The 24,942-nt window shown below is 32.1% G+C and overlaps 1 protein-coding gene across 2 annotated transcripts; it reads left to right on the top strand.

The window, feature by feature from the left end:
- The first annotated feature begins 5,360 nt into the window (after positions 1-5,360).
- LOC127707866 (synaptotagmin-2-like) lies at positions 5,361-23,525 on the top strand. Of its 2 annotated transcripts, none has more exons than XM_052212612.1 (8): positions 5,361-5,567; positions 9,831-9,996; positions 10,689-10,898; positions 11,122-11,255; positions 13,635-13,765; positions 15,115-15,276; positions 17,449-17,569; positions 20,194-23,525. In XM_052212612.1, exons 1-8 carry the CDS (start codon positions 5,471-5,473, stop codon positions 20,514-20,516), a joined length of 1,344 nt encoding a protein of 447 aa, XP_052068572.1. In that variant the 5' UTR covers positions 5,361-5,470; the 3' UTR covers positions 20,517-23,525. The 2 variants fall into 2 exon arrangements, with proteins under 2 accessions (XP_052068572.1, XP_052068571.1); XM_052212611.1 differs by having other exon boundaries at positions 9,828-9,996.
- Positions 23,526-24,942: the final 1,417 nt, after the last annotated feature.

The raw sequence follows: 24,942 nt of genomic DNA, 5'->3' as shown, positions 1-24,942 counted from the left end.
GGCATAACAAATTTATCCGCTGTTTACTTGGCTGCTGGTGTACCAGGACAACGTTGCCGCCGCTCACTGCCGTTTGCTTTCCTCCTATTCCTACTTTTGGTGGCTCCATTTTTTTTTATTATCTATTTACTTTTTATTTCTATTTTCTTTGGGTTTTTTATACAAATTTCATTTTTTATATTCTATTATTTTATTTAAGTTCTATTTTATTCATTTATTCATCAGTTTATTTATTTATTAACTATTCTATCCTTTAAACTTTTTGCTCATTTTTACTTTTTATTCATATTAGGTTTTTTTTTGTTTTTTTTATATTTATCACTCAAATTATTTCAATTACCTTATGGTAAAAACAAATTATTTAAATGCCCCAAAAGGCGCAAGCCAGGGCCGACCGTTTGAGGGCTGTATAGCCAGGCAAGGTCGTTAAAAACTCCCATCATCATCAACCTGGGACTATTATAATAACAGTTAGTATAAATAGTTCCAGTGGAAACACATATAAACACAGTGTATATGTTACAGGTAAATGTGTATAATTAGGGATTATGTAGAATACCTGAAATTTTCAGGGAGTCACTGGTAACTTTAGTCATGGATTATATATAATCACTAAAATTTTCAGTAATTGTGCCTCGAGAATTGTGCATACTCACTAGAAAAAAATGTCCGGGATAATACAGAACAGAGACATATAATACAATATATACAAAGACATATAATACTATATATACAGAGACATATAATACAATATATACAGAAACATATAATACAATATATACAGAGACATATAATACAATATATACAGAGACATATAATACTATATATACAGAGACATATAATACTATATATACAGAGACATATAATACTATATATACAGACATATAATACTATATATACATACAGAGACATATGATACTATATATACAGAGACATATAATACTATATATACAGAGACATATAATACTATATATACAGAGACATTTAATTCTATATACACAGAGACATAAAATACTATATATACAGAGACATATAATACTATATATATTGTATTATATGTCTCTGTACATAATACATGGAATGAAAAGAAAAGGAATAAAAGTTTGATTATCCATTCTAAAAAATCATATTTAAACATCTTTATATAGAAGCATAACTATTAAAATGGTAAGCACACTACTCTGATATAAATCATTTATTTTTACAAACTGCATTGTAAACTTGGATGACATCTTTTATTGCAGATTAAACAATCAACCATTTTCATGCTCTGCTTTTCGTTTTTTTTTCTTTTCGCAACAACATCCACTTTAAAAAAAAAAATCTTGTCCTTAATATATTGAATCTGATTTTACCTCACATTAAAGAGGAAAAAAAAGTTTATTAGAAACATCTGAAGGTGCCACAAAAGGGAATCGGCCACCTCAAATTGATTTCTTGTGTAGGAATCGAGCAAAATTCTATGTTTCGTAGCCAGGCAATATCCTTTTCAGTCCGTTCATGAACAATGGTCATTTTATTTTTTGGGACTCCACGATCAGTATGCGGAATCGGTATTAAAAGTTTACAGCTAATGTTTGCCTCCTCCAAATTTGAAGTTTGAATTTCTTATTCATTGGAACATAGAAAACATAAAACAGACGTTTAATAGCCTTCATCGGCATTTGTATACGGCAAGTTTCATGCGCTGTGCATTTAAATTCAGAACATGTGAACGTGCATTTGACGCTGTTTTTGGGACACAATAAATTCATTGCATACCTGTGAAGTATTGAGAATGTTGGTATTATTAATTTCTTTGTTAAATAATTGTATGTTTATAAGTTAATGTAGTTTAACACAGTAAAATACCATATCATTGGAAAACTGTTCCCTTTAGATTTGATAAATGTACAGGGAATGACAATTGTCCACATAAATGTAACCTACTGAATAATTCAGTAGGTCAAATTTATGTGGACAATTGTCATCAATTAGACTGTATTACCGGGTTTGTACTAACATAGCAACACGACGGGTGCCACATGTGGAACATGATCTGCTTACCTTTCCGGAGCACCTGCCTGCATGAGATCACCCCTAATTTTTGGTGGGGTTCGTGTTGCCCATTCTTTAGTTTTCTATGTTGTGTTTTGAGTGCTATTGTTTATCTGTTGGTCTTTTTCTTTTTTAGCCATGGCGTTGTCAGATTATTTTCGACTTATGAGTTTGAATGTCCCTTTGGTATCTTTCGCCTCTCTTTTAAACCTTCAAAGGATAAGAAATGTTTCAAAGATAATTCATTTTTCTATATTTTATCTATTTATATTAAACAAAGGGTTTCTTTGTATCAATGCATTACTGATAATCCCTGAAATAATATCAGGGAATTTGTAAAATAAATCTTAAAATCTTCAGTGATTATGTAAAATCACTGGTCATTTTCAGGGATTATATATTTTAGTGATTATGCAAAATCCCTAAAAACTAGGGTAACATATATATGTCTCTGTTGAAACTAAGAATAGAGTGGCATCATACATAAATTACTAGTATTGCAAGAACACATTGAATAAGTGAAAATGATTTAAAAGATTAAATAATATTCACTTAAAAAAATCTGAATGATTAAAACACAAAAGAATATAAATATACAAACAGGGGGTACATTCCCCACGCGCCTGTGGGTTTATACATGCTTCTGATAAGATAGAGGAGTAGAAGGCAACTGCCTATTCCATCTTTTATAACCAGTAAAATAATAATGTAAGTAAAAAAACGTCTGTGTGTGCTTCATACATATGGTTTAATTGAGATAAAACATTAACTTTCAGTTTCTTTCACTTCACATGTTTCATCATCTGCCCGGGCTGCAGTGTCACCTGCATTTTGCGTTCTGCTAAACACTTCAATTCACGCGGGTACTTGGGACCATGTTATTTTGTCCATATTAATCGGTTATTTTGCTAAAAGCAGTAGAACTGGTCTGGGAAGGGGTTTTAGAACCTATAAGTCATACATGTTTTCAATAGAATTTGTGAAAGAAAACAGTGACATTTAAAAATCTGATGTCGAATAATTTCGTCACTTTTGTAAAACTTCTATCCTTCGGGTCAGATTATAATGACCAATAGCAAAAATCAGTTCGTTTGATTTCTCGTTTAAATTGTTTCACATTTTGTTATGCCTTTAAAATAGCTTATAATACTGTATGGTTTTGCTCATTGTTGAAGGCTAGACGATTGTGGTATGATTGTCAATGAGACAACTATACACCGGAGACAAAATAACGGAGTATAAACAACTATATGCAATCGAATTACATACAACAACGAGTAAAACCCATACCAACACCTTTATAACAACAGCTATATACAGGCCCTTAATTTAAACATAAGGTAAACGAGTTAATCATGCAATCAGCCAACCATTGTACAAATAGCAGGTACACAAATAATTTTTTGCTTTATTTGTACTTAAAATGGAGAGGATTGACCGCTCACATACATGTTTAACCCTGTCACATATGAACAATATATGTACATTGTCGGAAATATAATGTATTTGTACTCGCTACGAAACATTGTACATATGGGCCAGGGTTAAACATGTATGTCAGAGCGGTCAATCCTCACAACGTATAAGAACAGATTGTAAAAATCAGTCGGAAAGGACATGACTCGCCAGATCGACGCGAAACACAATAACAAAGAAAAAAACAAAAACACAAAAAAAATACACAAAAAAAAAACACAAAAAAAACACTAAAAACGAAACACAAAACAAAACAAAACAAAACAAAACAAAACACGAAGTACCGATCTCAGAGTACTCGCAGCTACTGAAACTCTATAAATAACATCCCTGTTAACATTAGGATGTGATATTCTGTTTGTAATAAGGATATATACAAGTTCAGCCAAACTTCCGGAGAAACGAAATTTGTGTACTTAGCATGAACTATAGTAAAGAATTTAAGTAATTTGTAGTAACGAAATCCTTGGCTTAATCATTTACCAATTATGCATGGTCTATTTGGAATTGTCTCTCAATTATATCTCCTAATTTTTATAAGTTGACATATTTTTTACTAAAAAAATAGTTATTAATAGAGGAACACTTTGGAGCTCTTAAAATCATTGTCAACCAGACAAAATATCAATGCTGACTGAAAGATGGGACGCATCTATAACCACCGCAGGATCTCTCTAGCTTTTGATAATGTCAAATAGTTGGAATTCTATTGATCGTACTTTGCTATTTTTTTAATACGTTTTATCTTTAGTTTAATGAATAGTTTTAAATATACATATATATATATATATATATATATATCAATTTATCCTCTTATAAGTATCTTATACAGTTGAGACGGAAAGAAATAGTCAAAAAGAAAGCCAGTATTTGAAGGTTGCGCTGAATACTATCATTTCGCGGCAAACATCTTTGTATTTCTCACCAAACCTCTCAATTTTCAGTGATTGTAGATCTTCTGACGTATAAAGAAGTAGAGGCATTACGACCTGTTTATGATAAAAGAAAATAAAGTTGTTGAGAACGATTTCAAATTTTGTACAATGTTTGGAATTATATAAGATCAAGAAATATAAATGAATGACACACCATTTTTGAAGCTATATATATGATGTCACAATTACGTCTTAATATGCGCCTTTTTCATGAAGACCAACTTGAAGATAACTGCTAAATTTATGCAATATTCCATTGATTTTCAATTCTTGAAACGACGTACACAGCCAAGAAACAACAAAAAAATTTCAGAGAAGCTTTATTATAGCTATTTACATAATATCACAAAACACAAAGTTGTTTTTAGGTGCGCTTTTTTTTTAATCAAAAATATACTAAAAGAAGATGTATAAAAAAAGAAAAATCAAAGAAATTTTACAAAATATACATATTTTGTCATGATTTGTTGCCATGGTAACTCGTTAATTCACTTGAAAATTGTTTTTATTGTCTAAACACCTTGTATCTAAGTATATCAAGGACAAAGTTAAGGACATGTATGATAACTTTTTAATTAGCACAAAATTTAGGCCAAACAGGGCCTTATTGCCCTATTCTTTTTTCATAGTAATCTACCGCAAAATACGTGTATAAAAATATTCTATACATTATTTCATACAATGCTTATGTCGACTTAGCTTTTCTCCATATATAGAGTTGAGTCCTCATCCCCAAGTATAGGATTGCGTCAACGATATATGCTACTATTCCTTAACTCTATCAAACAATAAAAAAACACGTAAAATAGTAAATAATATGAAAATCTTAAATTATATAGCATAACATGTTTTATATAGTAACTATACCAGATGTTGACGTCACAGTATCGACTATTTCTAATCTTTATTTATGTACTATACCTTCTTTTTCATTGAGATAGTGAAGTGTTGTACACGTCTTCTGTGGAAGTGTACGACCACTTCACCTTTTTAAATGTAAATATGGGAGCTATTTGATTGGTATGGAAGCTGTTAGGATTTCCAGTAAGTCAAATGGAATTGCTGCAGAATCAGCTGCCACCTCTTTACCAGGAACAGACTCCGGGGTCTTGTTAACAGGTAAGTCTATAATAAAACGTGAAGTAATTCCTAGTTAAAAATTGAGGGTTTCATCTGAAACAAGACGTATTAATTATACATATGTTGTAAACTTTGATCAAAAGCGCATTTTACATTATCGAAATACTAGAAAACAAATATCTCCTTAATGAAGTTTGATAAATTACATGAAATTGAAATGTCATTTCGTCGATAGTATTAAAAAAAAAGAAATTAAATTTCTTTAAAATTTTGAAACTATAGACAGTGGTCTGGTACGGAATACCTAAAATGTCGTCATCAAGTATATGAACTTATTCAATGAATGAGTCTTGTTTACCATCATTTTAACTATAGAAATTAAGATCGATTGATTGATTGTTGCTTAACGCCCATTGGCAAATATTTCATACATATTCAGAACAACTAGCTGTCACGTAAAATCGTTTTTTAGTTTCATTGATTAACTGGGAAAATTACTCCTAATTCAGCTAAACTGCAACTCGTTTTTACAACAAATTTTAAGAGTAAAAATGAAATTTCATTACAACATACAAATAGTTTTGATTGTAAGATGAGCCCCTGGAACTCTGTGTCATTTGATTAATTAAATTAACCATGTGTTTATATGATATATTGTCCTCATTTTTCCATGAACAAAATTGATCTTTTCGTGATATTCGGAAATACACAATTTTAATGCTATGCTAAAGTATGAAAATCAAAGCAGGCTTATTGAGATATAAAAAGTACAATAGCCATAAAATTAGCTGATATTTCTTTTCATTTAAATAAGATTTTTATACGTATTATCACGAAAGAATTGTTTTTCTATTGAATAAAACATGTGAGTGAATTTTTGTGACGATATCGTGATTTTTTTTTGTGAATATAAAATGTTTAAATAGAATATTAGGTATATAATCGTGACACAATTAGCGTTTACATTCTAAAGGCAAGAATATATAATTTATCAAAATGCATTTATGACTAAACTTAGTAAAGACCCTTCTTAATTGCATTTAATTGATATATTCAACAACACTTACCGTTATCTTGATGATATTTTTTCGTTAAATAATCAAGAATTTTCGAAATATACTACCGAAATTTAACCAAAAGGAACTTTAAATAAATCAAATATAAACGATAATAACTGTCCTTTCCTAGATTTAGATATTTCACACGGGAAACTCTACACTAGAATTTACGACAACAGGGACGGTTTCTCGTTCCCTATTGTTAATTTTCCTTTTTTGGACGATGATATTACTGGTAAATTATTAAGTCAGGAATTTCGTTTCCAAACATTACTTAAAACCTTTACTAAATTCTTCCATAGATACAAAAAATTGGGTTGGGAATTTGGCTGTACCTCTAGAAAACTTATTTCAAGCGGGATAGCACATCCTAATTTTTACGGAGATGTTGTTTACCAAGCCCGGAAGTTTAGATACGATCCCAGTAAACTTATCGATTCTTTAAATAAACTGATTCTAAAAGGTTACCAATTTAACACTTTTATAAGATCTTTGAATATTGTTTTTATTGGTATAAATATTGATTTTGTTATCCGTAAATTAAAATCAAACTAAATATTATTTTTATATTCATATGCACATTCATGGCTCTACAATCTGTCGATGCCTGTATCACTTGGCATTACACAAGGTTATGTTTTTCTCTGACTGTTAATGACGTCTTTATACTAAATCCATTGAATGTTGGATGTGTACTTATTGATATTTTAGTCTTAGATGCATAATTTTTTTTTTCGTTAATTGTTATTGGCTTTGAACTAGATGTCAGTAACTGCGAGTACTCTCAGATTTGTACGTAGTTTTTTGTTTTGGGTTTTTTTTGTGGTGGGGATGTATAAATACCCTGCCACGTCCGATCTGTGTTATATGTTTTTTTTTGCTTTGTATCGATCTGATGAGTTAAGCCCTTTTCAACTGATTTTAAGTGTGTTCTTATGTTGTACTCTTACGCCACTGTTCCAGGTTAGGGGGAGGGTTTGGCCTAAACAAACTAGTTTAATCCCGCCACATTATGTATGTGCATGTCCCATGTCAGGAGCCTGTAATTCAGTGGTTGTCGTTTGTTGCTGTATATCATATTTGTTTTTCGTTTATTGTTTTGTACGTAAATCAGGCCGTTAGCTTTCTCGTTTGAAGTGTTTTACATTTGTCATTTATGGGGCTTTTATAGCCGACTATGGGGTATCGGTTTTGCTCATTGTTGAGGGCCGTACGGTGACCTATAGTTGTAAACTTCTATGTCATTTGGTCTCTGGTGGAGAGTTGTCTCATACAAATCATATTCCATATAAATGCCAACATTGACCTATAATTGCTTACATCTACGTCATTTGGTCTCTAGCGGATACTTGTCTTATTGCATAGAAATCAGACTACATATCTCCTTATTTTTATTTTTATTCCACGGACGATATTTATTTTCATGCAAATTGACGGGAGATCCAAAAATGTTGCCTGATGGGTGCTTAGCTAGTAACAATACTATCAAGCTGAGTCGATACCATTGTTGACAGACAATCAAGCTGAGTCGATACCATTGTTGACAGACTACCAAGCTGAGTCGATACCATTGTTGACAGACAATCAAGCTGAGTCGATACCATTGTTGACAGACAATCAAGCTGAGTCGATACCATTGTTGACAGACAATCAAGCTGAGTCGATACCATTGTTGACAGACAATCAAGCTGAGTCGATACCATTGTTGACAGACTACCAAGCTGAGTCGATAACATTGTTGACAGACAATCAAGCTGAGTCGATACCATTGTTGACAGACAATCAAGCTGAGTCGATACCATTGTTGACAGACAACCAAGCTGAGTCGATACCATTGTTGACAGACAATCAAGCTGAGTCGATACCATTGTTGACAGACTACCAAGCTGAGTCGATACCATTGTTGACAGACTACCAAGCTGAGTCGATACCATTGTTGACAGACAATAGTCAATCAGACATTAACCAAACGACAAACATAACAAAAGACTTATAGAGTGCAACGTGTCATTAATAGACAGGCGTCTATAAATGTCGAACTTTTCTTCGCGTTTTAATTTAATTTCACTTCTACTGTCCGGCATTGTTACTTGAGCGTCCTTGCTGAAATTTAATCCGTAAAAGCGACTCGAACACAGCAAAGCTTTGATTTGAATTGATGGATTTTTTTCCAAATTAAAGAAACACTTTACCCAGTGGATATTGACTTATTTTTATATTTGGAATAAAAAGAAACAGTAATATATATATTACAATTTTATTTATGATAACGGTTATTGAGGAGAAAATTAGTTTTACTTCTAATAATTTCTCCATATATATCTCATTCAATGGAAATTCAAGATAAAAGTTTTATTGATCTGAAGTTATTGACTACACCTGTTTGGGTCACCGTCATAAAATACAGATATTTCAATTTCAAATCTCTAATGTTGTAATTTGTCTTCTATTCAGCGTGCTTCAGGTGAAAACTTCATATTTAAAGTATCATTAGTGGACGCAATTTTATAATGTTCAAAAAGAAAATTTTTCTATAGCGAGAAAGATTGTGAAGTTCTTGGAAGTATGTGATAAGACGCTATCGGAAAATTTATCATCATCCACATTCAGGGAGTTTGACTTGTAAAAATGTAAGACGTCCCTGATAACATGCAGAGTGACGAAATTTTTTTTCTATATGCAGATTCCTTTTACTGTTTTTTGATCAACCACGATATAATCTGACCATTTATTCGTGTAACAGACAGTTTGCAAGAAACTGCTTGCACATATTTATTGAACCTATATTTTATCAACGGAACCACTTATAGTTCTGTCGATTTTCATCACATGCGGTATGGGCCTTGCTCATTGTTAAAGGTGACCTATAGTTGTTAATTTCTGTGTCATTTGGTCTCTTGTGGAGAGTTGTCTCATTGGCAATCATACCACATCTTCTTATTTTTATATTCTTTGTCAATTTGGCCGTTTAATGCACGAACTGTTGATACTCATTTCCCATTTTAAAAGGGCTCCGAGCTATCGTTTTTGCTTTCTGATTGGTGCTAAAATTATAATAAAAATAATTATATTTTTGAATTCTCCCATGCCTTGTAAAACCATTTTAGTGCGTCCTAACTCCTAACTCCTCGCTTAACAATAATTAATTAGATTGTTAGTATATATATTTATTTATGTTTAAGTGTTTTCCAACTTTTTTATTAAGACGCCTTAAAAGGTTATTTTACCATTGCTATTTGAGCAGGAGAAATTCTTGGTATTGTGATTGGTAGTCTGAGTGGTGTGTTCGTTCTGGTGGCTGTAGTCGTTGTTGTTATCATCTACAGAAAACACCTAAGACGAAAATCATGGAATTTCGAATATTACGATCTAGACGATGGATCGACCTCTAAATCAGCACCAATATCTAGGTATAACGTTACTCATTATTCTAATTAGTATTGAATTCAATCTATCCCCCCCCCCCCCAAAAAAAAACAACAACAAAACAACAACAAAACAACAAACTCCAACGAACAAACAAATAAAAAGAAATCTAAACAAATAAACAAAAAATCGTTACATCTAAACACCAGTTCTATGACAGATAGCTTAGACCCAAGACACTGCTGACTAGAAAATAGATTTCTGCTTATTTACACAAAATGAAAACAGTAAAACCTGCTTTTTCGAGAAATGATTGAATTTGAAATTTCAAGCAAAATCTGATATTAAAAATGATAAGGTTTCATTTAAAACTTCTTACTTCATCAAACAGTAAAACATTTTGTTTGTAATTTGCAATTTAAATACTGGTAACGTATACCTATAATTCAATTTTACAGGAAATAAGTCATGATTTCATCACAGGAAAAAAAAAAGACCGCTTATGTTTTATTGCATTTAAATCCCGATTTAATAGAATAAAAATAAGAATAAGAATAAGAATATTTATTATTCCAATCAAGGGCCCTTGATGGGCAACATGACATGTATACACACAAAACAATACAATGTGATTTGTAACAGAAAAAACATGTTTTTTTTACATTGAAATGAAACATTAGACGTGATAACACAAAAAAATTCTCGCAACTGTATTTCATGATTTGAATTTCAATAGGTCAGCCTCTCCAAAATTTCCAAAGCGAAAATCATGTCCCGACATTCATGTGGATGCACGGAATGTTATGGTACGTTCAGCTACCTCGGCATGTGTACCCGACTTCATTCTGCCCCCTGAACGAATACAACCCTACGGAGACCATGAAAGTGGACAGATTACCTTTCTATCACCCGAAAACTGTGTTGGAATCAGACCAGATTTATATAGGTAATTCTTTTATGCAATCGAATTTTACCTTCCTATTCATGAAATAATGTCGAATGTGCCTAGCGACATTTTTTTTTATTAAACAGTATAAATAAATCAAAATTTATAATTGTATATATTTGATTTATATAATTTCAAGAAATTAAGTAGTACAAGAGTTTCCCGAGCAAACAAAAAAGTAAAAGTAAATAAATGAAATACACTGTTAAATTTGAATTTCTAGGCCCCCAAGTGAATCAGACGATGACTCTGGAGCTTTCCCGCCCAGTGAACATGGTAGAATATGGTTTGCCTTGGTGTACGATGGAGCTGTGGAGCAACTGAATGTGAAACTTATAAAAGTCAAAGAATTATCAGGTACTGTCAGCTTGACTTCTTTTCTTAATTTTCGGATTTTTAATATGATTATATGTAAATAATTATAGACAACCATTTAAACACAAATATTCCACCGCCTCTAGCTTTAAAAAAAGGAATTGGATATAGAAATATCATTCCTTACTATGAATCTATTATTTAGTACCTTTAAGAATTTTTTTATGAATTGAATACTCCCCCCTACCCCACATTCACCCCTGGAGGGGAGTGAAAAGGATAAATTATTTTAAAGGTTACAATATACACATTATGTCAGCACGGATACAAGCGTGTGATATATTTTTAATCAAAGAATATTATCTGAACATAATTACAATCATACCACAACATCTTATTTCTATAAACATGTTCTAAAGACCAGAAGCTATGTCTTTCATGGAAGTTAGGCGAAAGGCAATGTTCAGTCAGCTAAATCGCTTGAAAGTATCTGAAAATCGTACTGTTAATACAATTATCAGTAGTGATTTATCGGTTAATACAATTACCAGTAGTGATTTATCGGTTAATATAGTTACCAGTTGTGATTTATCGGTTAATATAGTTATCAGTAGTGATTTATCGGTTAATACGATTATCAGTGGTGATTTATCGTATTTTCTAACATTGTTAAGAATATTGTACAATGAGTTACATGTATATCTGAATATTTGAATATTATTGATACTGTAACTATCTTAACACTTTATCCTGTTTAAACAGAATATTTTGTGTCATGTATATATATATATATATATGGACCTTTTCAGTCTTAATTAAAAATATCTTATCTTAATTTATCCTAAAGTATAATAGATCATAATACGCTATCTCCATGCAGTCTTAAAACGTAACTGAACAACCTTTTCCAAAAGGTCTAACCTCCAATTTCATTCTACCCAAGACCACACTTCTATCTCAGATGTTTTGCAAACAGAATGGACATGATGGCTTAAATCGGAGATCATTGGTTGTCATTTTGTGCTTTTATACCAAGAACTTGTTCAAAAATAGGGGTTCGTATGGAAACAACAGAAGAAAAATAAACCTTGGTCTTTATTAGTGAGTGTTCAAAACCCGATTCTAAGTTTAAAAAAGAGCGTGTGAGGTGCGGTGGGGTGGGGTGGTGATGGGAGAGGGTTATCCTGAATCAAAGGTCCCATTACTTTAAGATATTGAATGAAATTTAAGCTTATTAGTTCATTCACTTATCAACATACAAAGGAAAATGAATCAATGAAGATTAGTAATAAATTGTCATACATTAACACAACAGATGTTATCGACCAAAGTCAACGAATTTCCATACAGTTGTGACAATTCAAAAGTCGGTTTCACTTTCAACGCAAGGCCGTCTAGAGTAAATTTCAAGCTGTCGGTGATCTGAAGGCCGTTACAGATTAAAGTTTGCACACTATTGAAGTGATGATCTATTAGTTTAATGATGATTCTAATGATGAAATTGGGGGACATCGAAATATTCTGAAGCATGTAAATGTCGGAATATCTATGTTGTATAAAACTAGACAAACATACGAGGTCAACATATGCAACAAATCGACATTATACTTTATGCAAATTTCTTGAATAATCCGTTTTCCCGTGATAGATTGAGATTTAGATTTTTAACCAACCATTAGCCAGCTTACCATTTGGAACGGGGACCCAATTAATTCCCCCATTAATTCAATGCAATTTTATCCAAATTGAGGGACAGAATTTTTATTCCCTATATTAGACTGCAAAATCTCAGTTACTTTCTCTTACTAGTAACCCCCTTCATGGTTTCTTGGAAAATTCTTGGAGGGTCATGACCGGCATTTAAGAGAGCAATACTGTTTTGAATATTAATAGGGTCATATTATCAACTTACTGGTTAAAATCAAAAATAAAATTTGGACCATTCACTGAGACAATCATCCACCCTATACATTTCAGAATTACTTAAAATTTAACAGAAGTTGAAAGTTTAAGGAATACCCTATAGATATACTACAATTTTAAACATCTTTACAAAATACTCATCTCGGTCCAATATCCCATTTAAAAGATAGTAGATTTATTAAGGGACTTCATTCGTGGGTACTGGACTGGTATCCTGTGACTGGGATCCTATTCCATTTATATGCAGAAACGATATACCCCAATAAAAACGGTATACCATTCGTTGGTTATTCAGTGTGATATAATATGAAATGTCTTTTATGGGTGGTGTTTATATTACCATGCTCAGAAAAAATATAACCCTCGACTTCGTCCCGGAAGATTGTGTCTTCGTGTAGTAATCCACCGTAACAACCTTTTTGAATCGGGTGATATTTTTCTGTGTATTGATCTATCGCAACACCCTCCACTAATTGAAGTGTGATTATAATATTACAGGTCGTAGAAATGGCCAACTTAGAGACCCGTTTGTGAGAATATTTTTGCTGCCAGATGAAAGGAATTCAAAAACATCAAAAGTAAAGAAGAAAACCCTAACTCCTATCTACAACGAGACATTCATTTTCCAGGTATAACAAGATTGAAGCACAGGCACTTGTCTCAGAAATTTTATTTCCCTATATACCTTAATATAAAGGCATATAGGATTTTTTTTTTCTGAGACAAGTGCCTGTGGATTGAAGTCAAATATGACCGCAAACGTGTCTACACATATGGTTGCATTGAATTGATATTTTGTATGCATTTTTCTTCAAATTATGATTTTTGATTTACTCCCTTGGAGCTTTTAGCTCTTTTTTATCAAAAATATTTTTTTATTTGTCAAATAGCTGTCCCATGTCAGAATTTTTACCCATATTATGAAATAGAGTTATCTCCCATGTCACAATTTTCTGTAGTCTCAAATAGAGCTATCTCCCATGTCACAATTTTCTGTAGTCTCAAATAGAGTTATCTTCCATGTCACAATTTTCTGTACTCTCAAATGGCGTTATCTCCCATGTCACAGTTTTCTATTGTCTGAAATAGTAATCTACCATGTCACATTTTTAGTAGTCTGAAATAGAGTTATCTCCCATGTTAACATTTTCTAAAGTGTCAAATAAAGTTTCCTTCCACGTAATATTTTTTTGTATGTCAAATGGAATAAACTTACATGTCACAATTTTTTTCATGCCACAATTTACCCTTCTGTAACAAAAGGATATCTCAAAAGTTACAATTGCAGTAATGTGTATCAACACTCTGTTGTATCATATTTTCCATAGTGTCTAAAAGAGTTGTCTCCCATGTCATAATTTTCGTGCAGTTAAATAGATTTAATTTTCATGTAGCCTGGCATCCTGGCCAAATCTCCTCATCGCGTCAGTACCTCGTCTGCTGCCGAGCAGTGAGACAGGATCCCAGGCTAATTTTCATGCCACAATTATTCCTGGTGAAATAAGTAGTCCAATGGTGTAAAAGTTTGCCATTGAAGACATATATATATGTATGTATAAAAGTGAGTAATATGATTTTCTATAGAAAAGCCATGAATTCAGTACGACAGCAAGCATGTCATTTACTAATATTCACAAACAACAAAGGAATTTTGAGATAATGCTTGTTTTCTGGAAATCAAAGCGCCGTTCTTAGAAATTTACTATTTCCGGCATCAAAGGAATGTTATAAAAACTCATTATCATTTTCTAGAAGCCAATAACTGTGTTATTTATTAGTTATGTACATTTCTCTATTTAATGATAACTTAGTCTTCATTTGTTTTTGTTTTTTTTATGTAAACACACATGATAATCATATGAATCCTTATTCATTTGAAATATGTCTAGTGTTATGTTTATGAACATGCACTGCTGATTTAATCTTCGAACTCAACATTCAGGATGTTTCTGGACTTATTCGAGGTTTTACATTTTAGCTGTCGACAGTTGATATAGACAAATGTACACTGAGATTTTCCGTATATGACGTGGACAGACGTCGCTTGAGGCACGTCCTTGGTCATGCATTTATTCCATTATGCGATATTGACAAGACAAAAGTTGTCACAATGTGGCGAGACTTGGAACCCAACTCTCATGTGAGTGTTTATTTTAGTAACTCAGATTCTTCAAGTTTCAGATCGTAAAACGGAACTTACGATGGGCCATCAACATACACTAGGAATAAAAGACCCCAGTCATTATCTTATCTTGGCGAAATAATAAATTTTCTCAAAAATATACAAGTGGATACCATTTGTTCTGAAAAAGAACCACATTTCGATGGAAAATTATCCATGTTTCGATCTTCGGATGCCAAAAGATTTGAACAATTACACCGATGATTCACTCAATAAATTCAACGTTTGTCGACTCTGTTAATTGCAGGTATCCCTTACGTATATTCCTTTAAATAAGGGATACCAAAGATACAGTTTTTCATAGTTTAACTTGCATTGAAAGCAGGTTGGTTTACTTTTATAAATTTTTACTTGGATGGAGAGTTGTCTCATTGGCACTCATACCACATCTTCTTATATCTATGAACTAAATGGCTCAGTTATTTTCCTCATTGTGAACTTTCAATATTTACGTAGCAACATTCCAACAGCACCTCTGGTCTTTATCTCACAGTTATATAGGATACTGCAGTGTTTACATTTTCTATTTTATTTCCTTAATCAAGGGTTGCTCGTCCAGAGAAGCTTACGGTCCCTATGGTTCATAATGATTTGAAGTAATTTGTTCGAAAGTTGTACTGATGCACCAATGACTTGGTTGACAGTTCAATAAAATCTGTGGCACAAATATCCACAGATATGTTCTGATTGTTATAGCCAAATCCCTTTCTGCGTTTATGATGATTATCGAATGTTACTTATGACCGGATTCTTTCATGTATTGAGCAACACCAAAATAAGCAGGAACCAAAAGAGTTCACTCTAAGGTCTCAAGTAGAGTAAATATTACAGGAGATGTTTAAAAATACTTAACAATACGAATAACCTACCACATCTTACCAGATATATTAGTTTCACAATTTCTTGTTTTGCTACAAATTTGTAGACATCATGTTTGAAGCACAACCTTGAAATTAATGCAGAGCATTTAAAGAATTTTTCCTTATAGTGAGAACAATGGAGATTTTAATCAGTCTGAGAGTAAGTCAATTTCAATTGGTCATTAGATAATAATGCGATTAAGAAATTGAAAATCAAAAGTCATTTTCGTTGTTTTCATGTGAAAAGATACAGAGGACTTTAGTTTCATAAATATGGCAACATATTTTGTTTTTTTTTGGGGGGGGGGGTAAAACTGTGTCTTTGGAGATGTCAAAAATAAAAAAAAAATAATGAAATGGTAATTCAGAACGTTGTGTCAAAATTTGGACCCATTTCAATCATTTTTCAAAAAGTTATATGCAATAGAAATTTTTACTCCAAAAAAACCAATGGAGGTGGTGCGTTTCTTTAGTTGTAGAGTATACAATAATTTTGACTAAATCTGCGTCTCATAAGTACACACGATATGTAAGTTGTGCTAACACTTTGTCAAAGAACAGGCAATTCGCATATTACTCAGCTTCTGAATCATGGAATAATTTGGTATCTGCCGTGGAACTTTGTAATGGTGAGTTGTGCCTGAGACTATCATAACATAAGTGTTATAGTAGACGTAGGATGTGCCATGTAAGCGATTGCAGATCTATCAGACAGTCACTCCAAATTTTATGATAATTTGAATATTTCTTCAATGTCTAACCACTTGTTCCTTGGTATTTTCATACTTTTTAAAACTTATTCAAAACTCTGGTTTTCCACTTAAATGTTAATAGTTTCATTCTTTTATCAGAGACATATAATACAATTTGTATTATATGTCTCTGCTTTTATGTGTTTGTAGAAATAGATAATATCTCAAACACAAATATTAATTACATACAATTTGATTTGTCGATTTTAAATAATCCAAAAGGTCAGAAAAACAGCTTTAACCTAACCCGCAAATCTTTGTACAACGGAAAAGAATAAAACTTATATACCTCAAAAATCATTGGCCAAGGCAGTTTAAGTGAAGCACAATTCTTTTTTCTATGAGGGGAGGGGGGGGGGGGTGGTAATTTTTACCAATTCATACCTCTTGAATTCATGGTTTTGCATTGTGATTTGTGACTTTAGATATGTTATTTCTTAGAAGATAAACATAGGAGTATGTTACCTTTCAATCAATGACAAGAATTCGTGGCTTTGCATTGTAATTTGTGATTTCAGATATGTAATGCCCTAGGAGATTTACATATAGGACTTTGTTACCTTCCAAGCAATGACAAGATCAAAGTTATCATTCTGAATGCACGACACCTGCGTCATTTGGATTATGACATGATAAACGGTTGGTAAAGTAGAATTATGTTCTATAGACGGTAAAATGTTATACATGCGGACCTTATAAGTCATTAAAACAAAAGTGATTATATAGGTGGAACCAGAGGAACAGTTGTTACTTACCTTGCGGATCAGTTCATTCCACCAGTTTTATGTGGTTTGTGTTGCTTAATTTCGACTTTAGTCAATAGTTGTGTATGTAGTGTTATTGTCTCTTAGTCTGTTTTGTTTTGACAATCAGTGGAGGTTGTCTGTCCTTCGATATATTTATCTCCTTTGTATATTCTTACTTGTTGTACAATGTGATTTGACCTGAACCGTTAGTAATTTATAACTTACTATACTGTGATTTGACCTGAACCGTTAGTAATTTATAACTTACTATACTGTGATTTGACCTGAACCGTTAGTAATTTATAACTTACTACACTGGATATTGTTGTGACTGCTTATATCTACTGATTGTTACATACTTTTGATAATAACTATACTACAATGCCACCGAAACTATCACACAGATAATAGTCCCAGCATGACAAAAAGAATCTTGTACGAATTGTTACTTGACATGCTTTGTTGGGGAATATTTTAACATGATTTTATGTTCGACGACTTTGTGTTTTGTGGCTGACTTTGTGCTTTTTAGATGACTTTGTGGTTTGTACATAGCTTTGAGTTTTGTAGAAGACTTTGCAGTTTGTAGACGACTTCGTATTTTTAGATGACTTTGTGGTTTGTACATGACTTTGTGTTTTGTAGAAGACTTTGCAGTTTGTTGACGACTTCGTATTTTTAGATGACTTTGTGGTTTGTACATAGCTTTGCGTTTTGTAGAAGACTTTGCAGTTTGTAGACGACTTCGTATTTTTAGATGACTTTGTGGTTTGTACATGACTTTGTGTTTTGTAGAAGACTTTGCAGTTTGTAGACGACTTCGTATTTTTAGATGACTTTGTGGTTTGTACATAGCTTTGCGTTTTGTAGAAGACTTTGCAGTTTGTAGACGACTTCGTATTTTTAGATGACTTTGTGGTTTGTACATGACTTTGTGTTTTGTAGAAGACTTTGCAGTTTGTAGACGACTTCGTATTTTTAGATGACTTTGTGGTTTGTACATAGCTTTGCGTTTTGTAGAAGACTTTGCAGTTTGTACATGGCTTTGTGCTTTGTGTAAGACTTTGTGGTTTGTAGATGACTTTTTGATTTGTAGATTATTATGTGATTGTACATAGCTTTGTTTTGTAGATAACTTTATGTTTTGGAGATGACTTTATATTTTGTAAATGATGTTGTTATTTAGATGACTTTGTGGTTTGTAGATAACTTTATGTTTTGAGATGACTTTATATTTTGTAAATGATGTTGTTATTTAGATGACTTTGTGGTTTGTAGATGACTTTGTGTTTTGGAGATGACTTTGTGTTTTGTGGATGACTTTGTGGTTTGTACATGGTTTTGTGTTTTGTTGTAGACTTTGTGGTTTGTACATGGCTTTTTGCTTTGTGAAAGACTTTGTGGTTTGTAGATGACTTTTTGTTTTGTAGATTATTATGTGATTGTACATAGTTTTGTTTTGTAGATAACTTTATGTTTTGGAGATGACTTTATATTTTGTAAATGATGTTGTTATTTAGATGACTTTGTGGTTTGTAGATGACTTTGTGTTTTGGAGATGACTTTGTGGTTTGTATATGACTTTGTGTTTTGGAGATGACTTTGTGTTTTGTAAATGATTTTGTGTTTTGTAAATGACTTTGTGTTTTGTAAATGACTTTGTTGTTCAAAGATTTTTCAAGACCTGCATATGTGTCATGTTAAACAACCTGAACTAGCTGGCAAGAATATTTAAAACTTGCAGGTAAAAAAAATACAGTGTGTTTCATATAAAACTTACAAATCAATGGTGTAGCAAAACAGAGATGTGACTAAATGATAATCTAAAATAATTTTGTTCTGGAAGCTTGACATAGTAGTTCTGGAGCCTGAGAGTTTTCAAATGACATTTTAACATGATGTTCATTGTTAGATACCTTCCTGACCAGAAATGTGTGAGAGACCATGTTTGGCAAGATGATCTTTCATTTTTTGCAAATTAACGGTATTTGGTTCTAAAGTTTTTTTTATCAAATGGCTGCATAATTTTTTAATCTGATTCAGCAACCATTTCATTTTTGCTTTGAAAACAGCAAACCCAGATTCAATAATATATATCTATGTTTACTGAAAGAATTTGCTAACAGAATTTGGTGTAAAATATGTCAATATGAATAACACATGCTGTGTAACTGACACGGAATCAACAAGGCTTCCAAGTTATCATGTTAAAGGTTTCCTCTATTAAAATGTCATTTTTATAGTAAACCAATCATTAAAAAACTTTCCAATTTTATTATCAAACTGGGACATAATATAGACACATTAGGTCCTAATCAAATCATCATATGTTTGAATTCGAGAAATTTATCAATCACCCTTCTCCGTTGGAAATCCAGTTATTCATCAGACTTTTGATGAACACTAACTGGTTTGAAAACAGTTATCTAACCACATAAACAAAACCCTTGTACAAAAGTTCTTTTATCAGCCTTTACTTTCATTACAAGTTTTTCTCCATGTCCTTTATATTTTCAGGTATTTATGTCAAAGTTCAGATGAACCATGCTCGTCGACCTTACAAATCAAAGAAAACAATGGTCAAACCCACTGCTGAAGACCCAACGTTCAATGAAGCATTCTCCTTCTGTACAGCGGGACAGCCTATTGAGACTTGTAATTTTGTTGTCACCATTATGGTCTGTCCAAAAAAATATTTAGGCCAAAATGAAATCTATGGAAAAGTTATTGTTGGATCTTTCATGTATGCCCGTGGAGAGGATCTGGTTCATTGGCAGGAAATGATGTCACAACCACGTTCTACTGTTAACAAATGGCATTCACTGACCAATGAAATCTAGGCCTCACAACCACGTTCTACTGTTTACAAATGGCATTCACTAACTAATGAAATCAAGACATTATTTCGTGATTGACATGCTTTATGCCCATAATGGTCACAAGTTTTCACTGTATCATCATAGTTTGAACTTCTTATAGTACTTTTACCTTTATTCAGGCTGTAAATGTTTTTTCCACTTTACTTGTTAACTGTTCTTACATTGACACTAGGTCATCAATGCATAATTTTCTGATAAAAATATTTGAATAAGGAAACAACAAAATTTGGCATGGTGTTATTTTTTTTTTACTCCTTTATAGTGGAACTCTTTGTCAGTCTATCACTTTTAAATATATGTATGGAAGGAAAACTCAATTTCATGTATAAAAATATGAAGTTGATTACACAAACATGAGGTTCTTTTAAATTTTTAACTTAAAATCATAACATAACCAAGGAGAGTCATGATAAAATTAGTGAGGCAGTCATGGGTTTATTTTTGCTGAGTTTGAAATAAGCAACTTTAATTATTAAACTTGTGCATAAATTTTAATTTTAGTGGTTTCCTATGTTATTTTGTATTCCATAAACACAAACGTTTTGCAATATTTTTGTGATTTTATATTAAAGTAGCATTAGCTGTTATTTAGACAAAGCATTAAAATATTATGGTTTTTGTTTCAAACATTTATAAAAGTGAAATCAGGGTGGGTTCCAACTATATGTCCCCATTCAAATGCATTGATCGTCCAAAAAAAGGGGGGTTCCAACCCCCGGAACCCCCCCTCTGGATCCGCCACTGGGAATACTAGTAATGCAATATTATTTCACTATAAGCAGTCAGTTGGGTTCAATTTGGTCAAAATAAGATAGAAAAAAATACAAATGTATTATTGATTTGCAAGTCAATAATTCATCCTCAGTTGAACCCGTATTCATATAACCCTAACTTGATCCTTAGCTGAAGATGCGTTACGCATGCCGAAGGTTTTATGTAAATCCGTGGCATTAAGCATGTTCAATTGCCAAAAAGAAAAGTTTGAAGATGTCAACATTGAAAAGTGAAAGAAGAGAGCCACCATAAAAAAAAAAAAAATTCTTTGACAGATCTGGCCCACAAGAAATCATTCATACCCAGGTAAAACGATGATTTATATTTTTATATCTAGGACCTGAAATCAAACAGACCTGGAAAAATTACACAACTCCATGTGATTCTCAGTCTATTTATATTTATATCTATGTTTATATTGGGTTGAATGACTATCGGCAGTCTTCTTAGGTAATCTCGATGGTTAATTAGATGGTGTCTAGTCTAAAATAAGCACAAAATGCTGATACATTATAACAAGTCCATGCATTAATTGTTAATTGTTTCGTTTTGACTTTTTGTAATTTGGATTTACATTTTAGTTTGTAATGAATCAAATATGAGAATTTAAGCAAAATCGTGATCATGAATTTGACAGCTAATGCCCCTTTAATAGCAAATTATGGAAAATATAAACACCTCACAAACATTTCCTGCTTAAATGTATGAATATGATGTAATTTACAGATACAAAAAAAAGTTTCTTTTTCATTTTTTATATTATTAGTCGCTTAACTTTCAATGTGAGTGTGTGTGTGCTTATCACTTACAATGATCACTTTCAATGCAAGCAGTATCCTTTTCAGACAAAAACTAATAACGAAAATTAATGTTAGGGATTTCTTTTTATGCCCCACCTAGGGGCATTATGTTTTTCGGTCTATGCGTCCGTTCGTTCATCCGTCCGTCTGTCTGTCTGTCCCGCTTCAGGTTAAAGTTTTTGGTCAAGGTAGTTTTTGATGAAGTTGAAGTCCAATCAACTTGAAACTTAGTACACATGTTCCCTATGATATGATCTTTCTAATTTTAATGCCAAATTAGAGTTTTGATTCCCAATTTTAAGGTCCACTGAACATAGAAAATGATAGTGCGATCGGGCAGGTTAAATTTTTTGGTCAAGGTAGTTTTTGATGAAGTTGAAGTCCAATCAATTTGAAACTTAGTACACATGTTCCCTATGATATGATCTTATTAATTTTAATGCCAAATTAGAGTTTTGACCCCAATTTCATGGTCCACTGAACATAGAAAATGATAGTGCGAATGGGGCATCCGTGTACTATGGACACATTCTTGTTTTTATATCCTTTTGCAATCTTTACTGCATATTGAAATAAGTAATATATTATCTTATCTTTGCTTATTCATGCTTTTAGTAACGTGTAGCTATAAATCAAAATTCTAACACTTATGTGAGTTTTATGTAGACTAGGGATATAACTGTAGCTGTGATAAAAATAGAATCAAAATGTCTTCATTACTTACAATAGTTATGGGAAATAAAAATGAAGAGTAAAACACCTTCTTTGTTTATTTTTGTTATACATTACACTAAGACTTAAATTCTAATTGCATATCCTCAGCAGAAAACCTTTTTTTACAGTTTAGAAATGTTTGTAGCTTTCTGTGCATATTCCAATACTTTTATCCAAGTTTTTATTAAAATACATTTTCAAGGTATTTATGTAATAAATAGAAATGAAATAAAAAAATAAAAAATTATCAGTTCACATAAAAGATAATGTTACTACCCTGATAATAATTTTGAAATTCTGTAGCTTATAAAATAGGTCTGTGACATATACTTTTTATTATATTTTTATAATTGCATAATTGGTTAAGCCAAATTTGGAAAGATTCCTCAATTTAAGTTCAGCCAAGAACCACCAATGTACAAAGTGTAGAGCCCAAAAAAATTGTGTGGCTGTATTTCAGTAACAAAATAAACAAAACCCTTAAAAATTCCTAATCAACAGCTTGTATGTGGTGATATTATCTATATGTGTGCTGTGCTGACATAATTTGCTCCATGAACACAACAAAAATAATGAGAGACTTGAGGTAACAGGGATCCATGACATTGGTTATAGCTGTAAATGACTTGTTTTCTGAAATTAGTAAATTTTGATGCAGAAATACAATTTATTTTCATTTAAATGAGTTTGAATGATTTTGTCTTATCGTAAATACCAAATACATGACAGAAAATGTGTTGATTGAATAACAAAAATTTAGAATACCTTGTTTTATAAGGGGAGACAAATAAAACATTGACCCATTTTTTCTCTGTTTTTGAAATAATTTGAAAGGAGCATATATTTTTTCTAGTCACAATATATTAAAGTGCCTTTTCAGTGTATAATCCAATATGAGAAATTTGAAGAACTAGCTGTAGCTTGACAACAAGTTTGGTGACCTCTACCTTTTATTGTATTGTTTAATATAGAACTTCCTTCAAATAAATGTCCATGCTGTATGTTGTATAAATGTCTCCATTGTTATGGCCCCACAACAAAGATGTCGGGACCATATAGTTTTACCCTTTACACATTCCGTCATTCCGCAACGAACTGTTATACAGACTTTTTTTTTAAATGCTGTCACATCTTTTAAAAATTTCCTGAAAATAGCAGTTATATGGACTTTTTTCCTAAACGCCTTCACGTATTGAGCAGATTTTTAGTATGTGCGTCTACTATGATGAGTTACAGATCGAATTAATGTTTGGTTCCGCTTCACTGATTTTTGTTGAAATTACAGGCTTTGGACTTTGAAAATTTCATGAAAATAGCAGTTCTACCGACTTTTTTTTCTAAAAGCCTTCACATATTGAGCTGAATTTTAGTATGTGAGTCTACTATGACGAGTTACAGATCAGGTTCTACTCCGCTGATTTTTGAAGAAACAACATGCTTTGTACTTTGAACATTTTGTGAAAATAACAGTTATACAGACTTTTTTTCTAAACATCTTCACATATTGAGCTGATTTTTGGTATGCGAGTCTACTGTGATGAGTTACAGATGGAGTTTAGGTTTTGTTCCGCTTCATTGATTTTTGCTGATATTACGGGGCTATGGACTTTGAAAATTTTGTGAAAATAAGTTATATCGACTTTTTCTAAACGCCTTAACATATTGTGCTGATTTTTGTCGAGCCTTCGACTTTTGTCGAAAAAGCGAGACATAGCGATCCTACATTCCGTCGGCGTCGTCGTCGGCGGCGTCCACAAATATTCACTCTGTGATTAAAGTTTTTGAAATTTTAATAACTTTCTTAAACTATTCTTGATTTCTACCAAACTTGGACAGATCAAAAGTAAATTTTGTAAAAAAAATATTCCATTTTTTCCGTATTTTACTTATAAATGGACTTAGTTTTTCTGCCAGTTAACATTACATTCACTCTGTGGTTAAAGTTTTTGAAATTTTAATAACTTATTTAAACTATCCTGGATTTCTACCTAACTTGGAAAGAAGCTTGTTTATGATCATAAGATAGTATCCAGAAGTAAATTTTATAAAAAAAAAAATCCATTTTTTCCGTATTTTACTTATAAATGGACTTAGTTTTT

This window comes from Mytilus californianus, unplaced genomic scaffold, assembly GCF_021869535.1.
Source record: "Mytilus californianus isolate M0D057914Y unplaced genomic scaffold, xbMytCali1.0.p SCAF_7, whole genome shotgun sequence".
Taxonomy (NCBI): Eukaryota; Metazoa; Mollusca; class Bivalvia; order Mytilida; family Mytilidae; genus Mytilus; species Mytilus californianus.
Note: the sequence above shows the minus strand (reverse complement) of the source record. Positions and strands in the feature narration are given on the sequence as shown.

Excerpts from the sequence above, each read along its gene's own strand:
- LOC127707866 (XM_052212611.1), top strand. The coding sequence starts at position 5,471 with ATGGAAGCTGTTAGGATTTCCAGTAAGTCAAATGGAATTGCTGCAGAA. Across the intron at positions 11,256-13,634 it reads AAAAGTCAAAGAATTATCAG|GTCGTAGAAATGGCCAACTT; the intron begins GTACTGTCAGCT and ends ATAATATTACAG. Across the intron at positions 13,766-15,114 it reads ACGAGACATTCATTTTCCAG|CTGTCGACAGTTGATATAGA; the intron begins GTATAACAAGAT and ends TTTACATTTTAG.